The sequence below is a fragment of the Micropterus dolomieu genome, linkage group LG11 (genome assembly GCF_021292245.1).
Source record: "Micropterus dolomieu isolate WLL.071019.BEF.003 ecotype Adirondacks linkage group LG11, ASM2129224v1, whole genome shotgun sequence".
In the NCBI taxonomy this organism is placed as follows: Eukaryota; Metazoa; Chordata; class Actinopteri; order Centrarchiformes; family Centrarchidae; genus Micropterus; species Micropterus dolomieu.
In genome coordinates this window covers 2,948,586-2,960,463 of record NC_060160.1, presented here as the reverse complement: position 1 = coordinate 2,960,463, position 11,878 = coordinate 2,948,586, and the positions used below count along the sequence as shown (strand labels likewise).

Here is an 11,878-nt window from a genome sequence, read left to right as displayed (position 1 = left end):
CCGAGAAGGGGAACGAGAGACTGCGTCGGTCCGCCGCACCTCTCTCCCCGCCTGAAGCGCCTGCTTCATAGTTTAAGCTAATGATGAGTGTGTACAGGTGTGCTTTATACTCCTCCGGTTATTCCGTCACACCTTACCGTTCTAGCAACAGGCCAATAGGATTGGAGTGATTTCATTCACGTTCAGACCTGCTTCGCCTAGAGGCGTTCCCATAGTGTCGTAACCGACGCAGTCTCTCGTTCCCCTTCTCGGGGAACCAGGGTTACATATGTAACCCGAGACGTTCTCAGATCAACTCAAATTTCTACTCAATTTTCTAAAGAAGACAAATATTCTTTCTGTAAAGAAAACCCTCCTCTTTTTTCTCTGTCTGTAAAACCATCCTCCCACATAATGTCTTTTTTTTTTTCTTTTTTTTAGCAAGAATCCCTCTTCATTTCAAAAAGAGCAGTAACTTATTTCACTCTTTTCTTCGCCTTATGCTGCATTTCCTGATCCCTCTTTCATCGTGAAAAGACTCTTCTCCCTTTTCTCATTCTTTCTTTCGTGTCTGAGAAAAAAGACATGAAACATCTTTCTTTTTACCTGTATCTCCTTGCGAAAATGAGCATTTGTCCTCTGTTCTTTCTTTTCTCTATCTGCAAATCACTCGCTCTCATTTCTTTCCCTTTCTTTGAGAAGACAAATCTCTCTCTTCATCCCTTGTGCAAGGTATTTTCCTGCCCTTCCCTCTTTCTCTGCCTACAAATCACTCTTTCCCATTCCCTCCCTTTCTTTGTGAAAAGACATGTTCACCCTCTATCTCTCTTTTTCTTTCTGTTCTGGGAGTGGAAACGAGGACAGATTGACTTTGAGATCTGACCCGAGCTAAGACCGGCTGTCAGCAGGTAATGATAGAGACTTAGAGAGTGACGCCTTTTCACAGAGAGGGATCACGCCTCGTCCTCCACTTAAAAAGAACCCTTTTAAAATTTAGATCCCTGTTGAGAGAACAGGCTATCCCTCTAAAATACACCTTGATCGATTTCCTAACTATCCGACTCCTGCAGCAGCGGGGGAACCGAGAGCGGACGTGGAAATAAATCCCACAAAAAAATAATAAAATTCAGAGTCTGCGAGTGGCTGCTGTTCTGCAACAACAGAAAAAGAAAACTGCAGAAAGTCTTTTTCTCACTGGAAAATCTGCAGCTGTTGGACAACAACATGAAGAACTGCATTCACTTTCATTGCCTTTGGGGGGAAAAACGGGGTTATTTTGTGACAGATGTTACGTACTCAAGCATAAATTCAGTGTGCAATCAGACAGAGTGCAAAGAAAATATCATGGCCTTTTTCAGGAAACATTTTGGAAACATGGTTTTGGGTTTCTGGCCTGAAAATTTTGTTCTCAAGGTCGGACTTTCTCATGGACCATTAAGCACGTTGGTTAACAGTACAGAAAGTGTCTGATTGGTCAAACACAAGACTTACAGCAGTTAACATCTCCTTTCCACCATTCGATCACGCAGTTGCACATCTGCAAATTACAAAGAACAACCCGATGACTGTGTTGCAAAAGTCGTTTCACTTCACGAGGGAATGACCACGACTTGATGAAGCAAGAACTATCTAGAGATTGTCGAGACCTCGGTTGTCGCTGTTCACAACAACGAAACAGTCTTACTGTCAAAAACAAACCTCCAGACGGTAACTGCTTCTTCACAGCTTCACTGACACAAGCACTATGGCAGGTTTAACAATAAATTACAATGCACAACACGTACTCCAGGTGACCCAAATATTTCTACCTTGAACAGTAGGTAAGTATCTGGAACTTAATGCAAAGAAAAGAACCGGAAAGGGTTGGGTGGCCAACAAGGGTGGGGACACAGGGGCTCAGATTAGGAGTGTGAACAGACACTAACGAGACATCATGATACGCGTTATTAGGTTCACAAGAATGAGACAAAAAGATCCTTAAACAGTGTTTAAGATATCCTCAATGATCCGACATATGAGCGGGGAGGAAATTTTTTATTTATGTAAAAAGGAAACACAAAATTCAGGTAGCACATTACATTTCAAAATATATAAATATAACAGAATATAAGTCAGTGCAGCTCTCAGGCATTCTGTGTTTCTCCTGTAGATCAACTCTTGTAATATCATCCCTGCTGAGGCAACACACATGCAGGCCTGATTTAGTCTTCCCTCCTCTTTTGTCATGTTCACAGGGAGAGAACAGAAAACTTGGCCAAAAAGAAACTGCGTCAAGAAGTTGTTGAAGTTACTGACTGGAGCTGCACGTTTTTGGGTCATTTTATTAGTAGCATTTTTTTTTTTCCAGCTTAAGTTACTTTTTTTTTGACAATGCACACTTGTTTCTTCTATATTTTAATTGCATTGCATGATTTCTTAATGTGCAAATAAACCTTTCTAAAGGCATTTTCATTTGTTTATTTAACTGCAAGCTATATTTCAGAACGTTATTTAACAAACTGTGCTTTAAAAAGTGATGGGGACATCAGTGTCCCCACTGTAAATGACACCTATGGTGGCCAAACAATAAACAAATCTAAAATCCACAAGATACTTATTCCATACAAACCAAACCTGCGACTCGGAGCTCCTAGTTTTGAAGTAAAAATACTTTTTTTAAATGACAAAAGTCTCCAATGTGCACAAAATCATTGCAAACACAGCGCTTTAGACAAACAGAACATTTTTCCTGTCTACACTTGATGTCCAAACCACACCAGACATAAAACACATCACTGACGAAACACAAACCAGATTTGTCACCATCCAATTAGGCAGAAGCTAGTTGAGAATCATTAGACGGCTGTTCTGAAATCAGCTTCCACACAATCAGCAGAGTTCAAAAAGACAACGAAATAAAACGAAGAAAGGCTGATTTCAGAACAATCTGACTGCGCTCCGGTTTGACGGGGAGGATGAAGAGAAAAAAGACACGGAGCACCTCCAGCGCCCCGTAGCCATCCATTTCTGAAAGCCCCCCTTTCAGAGAAGAAATTAATTTTGAAAGAGGGAGAATAAAACGAGCAGCTGAGGTGACTGGAGGTGCTGTATTAGACTACGCTCGACTAAAACCAAGTCATTTAAACCGCTGGCTGCCGGCTCGCCTCCTGACCTCCCATCCTCACAGCAGACAGAGAGGAATAATCTCCCTCCATATTTCACTTCCCTTTTTTTTCCCCCCCCCCTGTTACACATCCTAACCTCCCTCCCTCCTAGTTCAGTCTGACCCCGCCTGGCCGCCGTAGAGTCACTTCCTGATTGCCACTCAGGATGTTCAGAGCTCAGGAACTTTTGGAGAAGGTAATTGAAAAAGTTTGAGGGATCTTGGCGCTTTTTTATTTCTGGTGAGGTGTGTGACATGTTTTAGTTCTGTTTTTTGGGTTATGGTAACTCTGGAAGATCTGCAGGTAGGTAAAGTGGTCGTTAAAAACTAGTTTTTGGATATTTAACATGTGCTTTGTGCAAACATGAGTGTTTACCAGCAGTATATACATGAGCATGAAGATGTACTGAAATAATAATTCTACTCAGTTTTTGTGTAAGGAGATAAATGTTATAGTACTGCAGCTATTGTGCAAATTTTTCCAGTTTTCAAAAGAATATAAGAGAGAACTAAGAGCTTGTTTTGCCAGGAGACTTGCTGTAAACTTCCACGGTGAGGGCTGACTGCAGAAGTCATACTGTGGATCCTACCAACTGTGATTCTAGATGTGTTCTCCAACGAGTCCACATGGTGTTAGCTATCAACTAATGTGCCCAAATGAATCTACCCGTTGCAAAATTCTTCTATCAACATCAGCAGCAGCTCCTGCACACTGTGCTCATCCTGCATTATAAAAAGCAGGGGTACCAGCTAGCAATAGCTGTCTCCCATGAGTCCAGATGTGATGGCAACAAATAACTTTTTGAAAGCATTTGTTAAAAATGTTCTGAAAAATAGCTTTAAACAAGAAATTTACTTGCTTACCTTTATTCGCACAATAAGAACACGTGCAATGCAATTCAAATATAGAAGAAACATGTGCGTTATCCAACTTAACCAAAGCTTACTTACTGATTACTGCACTATATTCTGTTGTATTTTTAATTGTCACCTGAATTTTGTGTTTCCCTTCATATAAGTAAAGACATTTACACTATAAATTCGTGCAGAAAATGTCCCCTAGAATGCAGGAAATCAGAAGGTCCCACCACTTTTCTACACAAGGTGACGCCCTTGTTTGAGGTCACAGATGGGGCTGATAGGTAACAACACCTCCCCCAAAATGGTTCAAACCTGTACAGTAGTCTGCCCACAAGTAGTTCACAGGTAAACATCCAATATCTTCCTTTTGGTGATGACAATTTGACTGTGAGTGTAAGTACATAAATCAAAACAACAACAATATGATATTGATGGACTTAAAAATCAAACCTAAAGTGTTTTGCAGACTTTTTAACAGGCCTCCAGAGAAACACCTGGAGGCCTTTTGCAGTGGCTGCAAAAACACTGCAGAGGTCATATTTGTGTAAATAAAGAATTTATGTAATATCGTGTGCAAATGCAGCTCATTTACGGGATGAACCAACAACACCTTAAAGCAAGAGAAGACCACTCACAAACCGATCACTTTGCTTTGACTGTAATAAGCTGTGGTAGACAGTACTTGATAGAATCCGACTGCAGCGGTCTGTGGTTTGACTCCCATCAGGCGTGTTGTCCTTGCTGTCAGGTTGTTATTATTTGGCGTTCCGCCCAAACGCCTTCACTGCCTCCGACCGCCGTGAAACGCTGTGCAGCTCTGAACGCCTCCTCAGCTTTTACCACCACAGTAAAGCTCTGACTGCAGCAACAAACAGCGCGCCGCAAATCATCTAGACAGCCACTAAACAGGGACACCAAACCTCTGCCTCTGTGTGTGTGTGTGTCGGAGAGGCAGAGTGTATTATGCCTCCTGACAAGGGTAATAAGATTGTAGAGTTGCTGCTGTGAGGAAACTTTTCAAAGATACAGGAAAGCAAAGATTCTCTAAGTGGCCTTTAAGTTTTAAAGTTTAATCTAGAAATCCTACTGCAGTATTATTATCCTACCAGGGGATCCACAGGAGTTTTACTGTTTTTGTAGGACAAAATGTTTACTAAAATGTTAGAGATATAAACAGCTCGCCACTGAAAAAGCTTATTAGGAGTCGGCTGTTTATTTTTTCCGGTAAGTACATTTTGTTTTAAGCCTGTTTTTCCATTAGCATCCCGGTTTATATCACAGTTAACGTGAATTACAGATGCACCTTGCTAACCAAGGTAGCTAGCTCCACCGTCGCGTCCAAATCTGGTCACGTCCAGTTCCACAAAAGCCAAGATGGCGCCGGCCTAAATGCAAAACTCAAGGCTTCAAGACGCGAGTTCACAAACCAACGGGTGACTCGGTCCACTTGTTTTATAAGGATTATAGATATTATAGATAGACTTGTGTTTAGACGGCTGCGGCTCAGGTGGTAGAGCGGGTCGCCAAAACATTAAGACCCATTTACTTGCTTGTTCTGGAGCTTTTGACCACAGCACACAGTCCTCATCAGCAGATTCAGCTGCCATGGGAACGTATAAACATCTGTATTTCCAAACCGACTGAAAGACAGTGGAGAAGCTCCATAAGTGCTCCAGAACAAGCACGTAATTGGGGCTTGATTTGAAATTGTTTCATCAACTGCTGTTTCCGAGGTCGAGATTGATCAATAAGTTGACTTGATTGTCAAATCAATGTAGAGTATGTAGTCAGGCGGTGACTGTACTCACAGTCCAGGTGACACTGTCTGATTCCCTCCACGTCTTCAGCATGAATGAACTGGTAGCACCTCTTCCCGACAATGTCCACCGGAGTCAGGTCCATGTAGTCATTGATCCTGAAACGCAATATCAATACCGTAAAAGCTCTAAAACACAAGGACACAAAACAAAGATAATATAACAGAAAATGTGTGCATCATGATTAGATTAACATAAAAACTCCCACAGTCGTCCCGTTTAAATACATGAAAAACGTGTTAAAACAGAGGAGCTAGCCTATTAAAGTCCAGGAGTTAATAACTGAATTAATTTATCATTGAGGTGAAAAGGTGCCGCAGTCGCATTAAAAGAGGTTACTTCCCCAAACAACAGACACAAAGAGGAGGGAAGACTAAATCATACGTGTTGACTCAGCAGGGATGACATTAAGTAAGTTGATCTACAGGAGAAACACGTTATTAATTAATAAAGAACAGGCTGAGAGCCTTACGGCATTATATTCAGATATATTTTTATATTTTGAATTGTCACCTTCCGCCTGAATTTTGTGTTTCCCTTTATATAAATAAAAACGTTTCCACCAATAAATTGGTGCAGAAATTTTCACCGGAACGCAGGAAATTAAGTCTTTAATGCTCAAAATCTTCTGCTTATTATGTGCACCATTCAAGACAAGGGTCTCTGTGTTACAAAAAGTTTCTGAGGGGAACATTTATTTCTTAATTTAATATAATTACTATTGACATGGCTTTTTTGTTCCCTGGAAAAGTCATAAAATTGTTGTTTGTCATTGACTTGTGTGCTTTTTTCCATATTTTTAATAACAACAACAACGATAACAATCAACAATATTCAGGGCTAATAACCAACATCTCTTTGGAGGGGGGGCGGTAAAGGACCTGGATAACGGATAGGGGGGCGCTGGCCCAAAAAAGGTTGAGTACCTCTGTGGTATCCACTCATTTTTTTACCAATATATTTACATAATAGCTCTATGTTTAGTTTTACCCATCTTTGCTCAGCTTTCTAGTCCTTGTTTTTACCTCTAGTTCTATTTCTACCCTTGTGTAAATCTTTCTTGGGACTTAAGAACATTGAGAGAAACATAAAACCGGAGTCATATTCCTTGTATGTGTACACACACACTCAAAAGTGATTCTGCCACTGATCACATGTAGAGAGTTTAAGCAAAGAAACCCCGAGAAGGACCTTAAAACTCAGAGATCTTAAAAGAGGATGGCACTCTGCTTCTCTATCCTGTTTGCATTTCCTTACAATACTAGACTGTCCAGTCCAATCCCACCGCGTCCTAATCCACACTTTTAGCCGATCACATGAGGATTTCCAGATAGCAGTACAAATAAAATTAACTACGTCCTCTAGATCAGAGCGATTATATGCTCCTTTTTCTGAGAACTCTTTTTAGCCTAATCACACTAGTATGCCTGTAGCCTCCTATTAAAGCAAGATTCAAAGCTTTATTTACTTGTGCATGATATTTCTATAGGGTGCTTGCAAAACTGGTTTTCCACCATGGCTTTTTTGAGAATCCTTAACTTCTGCTGATGATTTTGTGAATATCTATAGGCTTCACTGTGCTCTGTGCTGTTTCTCTGTGCTGGATGAGCGCCTGTGTCCATATTTGCACAAAACTGAACTGCATGGAAGTGGAAATGTTGCGCAACTTTGACTATAACTCGTCACCAAGGGACAATTATCTGGTACTCAACGGTTAAAACGATTCAGGGATGGAGAAAAAAAACCTAAAAAAGCTAATAAGCCAACAACAGAGAGTGAAGCCTGTCTCTGTCTATTGTACAGGTAACACACATCAGCTTTAAAAGCTTTAATTTGAACAAATTTGCCACAGGATAGACAGAACAATTTCCAAGGTCTCATCCTGATAGAGCACGGGTGGGGGAAGTCTGGCAGCCAGATAACAGCACACTCAGTTCTGAAAAAAAAAAAAACTATCCTCCCATTTTCTCATTCTCTTAGAAACTCATCCTCAAAATGGGGCTGTAATGGGAGCGACGCTTGTCTGTTCGCTTTCTGTCGCTCCGCATTGAATATCATCAGCTGCCTCACATTGTGTCCCTTTTTCCACCCACAAAAAGAGCAATCTGTCTACTATCATTTTTTCCTCCTCTCTTTTTATAATAAAACATGAAGGTTTTTTTTCTTTCTTCTGCCTGATATGAATCTCCCCGGTTAACTCCTGAGCGAGATCCTGATGCCTATCTGCTTTATCTGGACAGAGGGAAGGGGCCAGATCCATCAGCAACATATTTCACTGTTAAACCAGGGAGGATTGGGTCAGACTTCCTCATGAATAAGAAGCTCCGACAAGAGAAACAACTTCTTTTCCCCTGAACTGACGCTATGAAACAAGAACGCAGAAACAGTCGGTGAAATTGAGTTTTATGTTTGACACTTCAAACCTCAAACAAATCGATCAATCTGCTTGGGGAGATTTCGCTCCGTGCCCGAATTTTTATGAAAACATTGCATCAGAATTTGGCATCAAACAGGCCATTTTTCGTCGGCGCTCTACCTGTTCTCGCAGTAGATGATCTTGAGGTCCATGTTGACTCGCGTGACGAACATTTGACAGTCGATGCGCACCTCGTTGATTGTGGGCGGCGGGAGTGCGTGAGCCACCACCACCATCCCCATGATCTGATTGGGTGCCGAGCGACTGTGTGTCAAAGCCATCCTGATGCGCAGACGCCCCGTGACGTGGATCACCTGAGAAAGAGGGGGTTTAGAGGACAGGGTAGATTAATATCACCAATTACAGAGATATGAGGATAAATAGGCATGTTCATCATATAAAAGCAATACAGTTTCTCAGTCTGTGCTCTTGTCTGTTCTTAAGAACTGCCCCAATTTTAAGTCTCTAGTTAGCCAACAATGGTCCAAATGTCCAGATGTATTTTTGCTAGGCCCATTTTACCCAGGATGCTTTGGGAGCGGACAACAATCAGCAGCAGTGGTGAAGGATATGGGCCAGACTTTCCACGGTTATAGTCTTTGTTTTGCAACTGTTATCATGTCAACAGTTTTAGTTTTGTCATGTTTTGGGGGAGAGAAATTAACCATTTTGAATATGAGGTTGTTTCATCAAAATATAGCTTCAACATATTCAGAGATATGAGCACATCGACCAGCGGCATGTGTATTAAGACAGGCTTAACATTTATATTTACACTGTCTGCAGACATTTGTGCACTTAGTCATATTTCTTCTGCTGCAAACTTACGAAGCTTTTAATAGAGAAGCATCTGCAGTTTGCTAGTTTTAACATTTTGTACATCTTTCCTTGTAGTTATTTTGTGTTTTCTGTATGTTCCTATGAATCAGTTGTCTAATTTATGATTATGCATGGCTTGTAAATTCTCTGAAATGGATCATAACCTTCATATTATGGTCTAATTTCCTTCTGTAACTATACTATATATTTAAACGTAAGGGATGATAAGAATCCAGTTCAAAATATGTTCTGAAAGACGTCACAAAAATCACAGACTGAATTTGTAGGTCAACGCAGATAAAGTCAAGGTGAACTGAGGAGAACTTTTTGGGGATATTACCTCTTTTTTGTTGAACCGACTCGAGGGATGAAGTGAATGAGAAAGAAAGACAGAGGAGAAGTGGAAACTGAAGAGATGACAGCCAGAGGGAGAGTGAAGGGTGTAATTATCCAGAGCTTTAAACTCGTGTGAAGCTTCAAAAGTTTATTGGACGCGACGGATCTGCGAGAAATGTTAATCAGCTGCTGCTCACCGGGGAAATGCTTGCTTGTCTTTTAAACTCTTTTTTTGTGATGTGGCAAATATGAGGTTCAAACAAGAAAAAAAAGTCTCGAAGCCAGAGGAAGACAGACAAAAGTCAAACTGTACCAGATGCTTCTGCATTTTTCTATGTGTAGGCCACGGGTTCTTAACCTTTCTGGCAGTCCGACCCCTTTCTGAAGTTGAAAATATCTGCGGATCACACAGAATACCTTTTTTAAATTGTATTCTATTGGCAGTGAGTGTCTCGCATTTTGGCCGCCTGCTGCGCCTTGCGTTTTTCAATGAGCGCCCTGAGTGGACGGAGTTGAAAAAAAATTCATTGACGTCATTCGCGTTTCTTTCCCATTGTCCAATCTAATGAATGGAGAGACGGGCACCGATGGAAGTTTTCAGTTGCTTGGATTGTCCGGAGACCGCAACAGTCCGTCCCCGACTCATCCAAAAATAAGACTTGAACCGACCATCATTAAGACGAAGCTCCTGGACCAGCTGGTGGTCCGACCAGCGGTGTCTCCTCTTTCTGAGGCTCTCATGTGTCCAGACAGATGTCTCTTTCCCGGTCTCCTGTGTGTTTGTAAACCTCTCACCTTCAAAACAATGCCAGAGCAGGTGACCTGCGTTTGTCTATTTTAAAGCCGATGTTTTTAGCAACAAAAGACTCAGACCTATGAGCTGTGATCAAGTTTCTGCTAATATAACAGTTATTACTTAGCGGCAAACAAAAGATTACAGATCGCTGGCGCTATAATCTTTGATTAGACTGACAGGACTAGTTATTTTTCTTTTCTATTTTTGTGTCTATAGCAGCATTCTTGCGACCCCCCTGGGACCAGGTCACTTTTCACCTTTGATTGAGCTATAGGCTAGCAGCTTCCCCTCAGTCTGCTTAATGTCTTTGTGATAAGCTCAACTAAAGGATGCAGAAAGATGAAACTCATTTAAATCCATCCTCTGAACTGTCTCTTGGAGATGGGCATGCAGCCTAGCATTTATAAAAACAACATTTTGGACAACCATCTTGACAATTCTGACCTTTCAGGGAACGAAGAACCAAAGAATCCAAAACAGAGGAGGTAATCACCCCAGCTATGTTGCACCATCCAATTCTATACAACCGTGCTCTGCAGAGGCATACACATCTCCAGAGATGCAGCATCGATCAGTTATGGGACAGGAACTGATGGTGTAAATTCCCTTGACTTAACTGTTTTAAACTGACCTGTTAACAACCCACGTACCTAGCTTGCTAAATTGTTGTTGGCTAACTGGTAAGCTAGCAGACAACCCTGTCTCTTGGGAATTATGGTCACATTTGTTTTGCTAAAATACGCTTTGAGGGAAAACGTAACTGCTGTCTGGATCATGTTCAACAGCTACATGTTTTTCTATATGCCGCAGCAGTAGGGAGGCGGTTCTGGAGTTTAATACAGCATCCTGGGTGCACAACAAAAGCATTTTGGTTTTAGGGAAAGACGACGTAAGTGTTAAAAAAGTATGTTCTGTCAATTCAATTCACTGTTGACATTTTCACCTTCTTCTCCAAACCTGAACCAAGAGCTCTGAGGTGCCTAAAGAGAGCCATACACAACATTCATCTTGCTTTAGTTGCAACAAAAGGATTTTGTAATAAAATACATTGTCAGTGAACATTTTGCTACTTTACAGATACATTCATTAATGTTTCCTCATTATGTTGATAAGAAATGGATTCAGGAGCATTCAGGTTTCGCTCACGTTCTCTGGTGCAAATGAGAAGTATATAAACATAGTTTCTATGAGGCAAGACTGCACTGCATCACCAAGTTTCCATTTGGCTTTACCACCTTCTGGATTAAATATTCAAATTTATTTATTAGGATAAGCCCCTAGAGATCTTGTTTTTGAGGGGGGTTCTAACATATATCACAATCACTGCATAACAACAGAGGAGTGACAAAATAAAAAATAGAAATACAGTTAGTGTATGCATACTAAAGGTGTTAACAAGCACATTTAGGTGCCTGGCTCAAGGGCACCTCTACAGTGAGTAATGGAGGAGGAGGAAGCTGCTTCCTCCACCGTCAGGTCTCTGCTGCAACACAACAGCTTTAAAACTACTAACTGTAACGCTGTGTTATGTGTGTGTGTGTCAGTGTTGCACTGATGTGTGTGTTTCTGAGCGCAAATGTGTGTAGTAATATATGCATGCGTGTGGATGAATATTTATGTGCGTCTCTGTCTTCACTGTGATTTGCATGTGATCCGAGTCTGCCAGGTGGAACATGGTATACGACCCCCCCCCCCCCCCCCCCCCCCCCCCC

General features: G+C 41.4%; 1 protein-coding gene across 1 annotated transcript in view; it reads right to left on the bottom strand.

Moving 5' to 3' along the window:
- The window catches only part of LOC123979363 (neuronal PAS domain-containing protein 3), a 197,576-nt gene that overhangs the window by 20,971 nt on the left and 164,727 nt on the right, over positions 1-11,878 (bottom strand). The window contains exons 7-8 of the mRNA XM_046063268.1: positions 8,336-8,529; positions 5,791-5,897 (exon numbers count right to left, since the gene is read on the bottom strand). Of these exons, the coding sequence (XP_045919224.1) occupies positions 5,791-5,897; positions 8,336-8,529 (301 nt within the window). The remainder of the gene's footprint in view (positions 1-5,790; positions 5,898-8,335; positions 8,530-11,878) is intronic.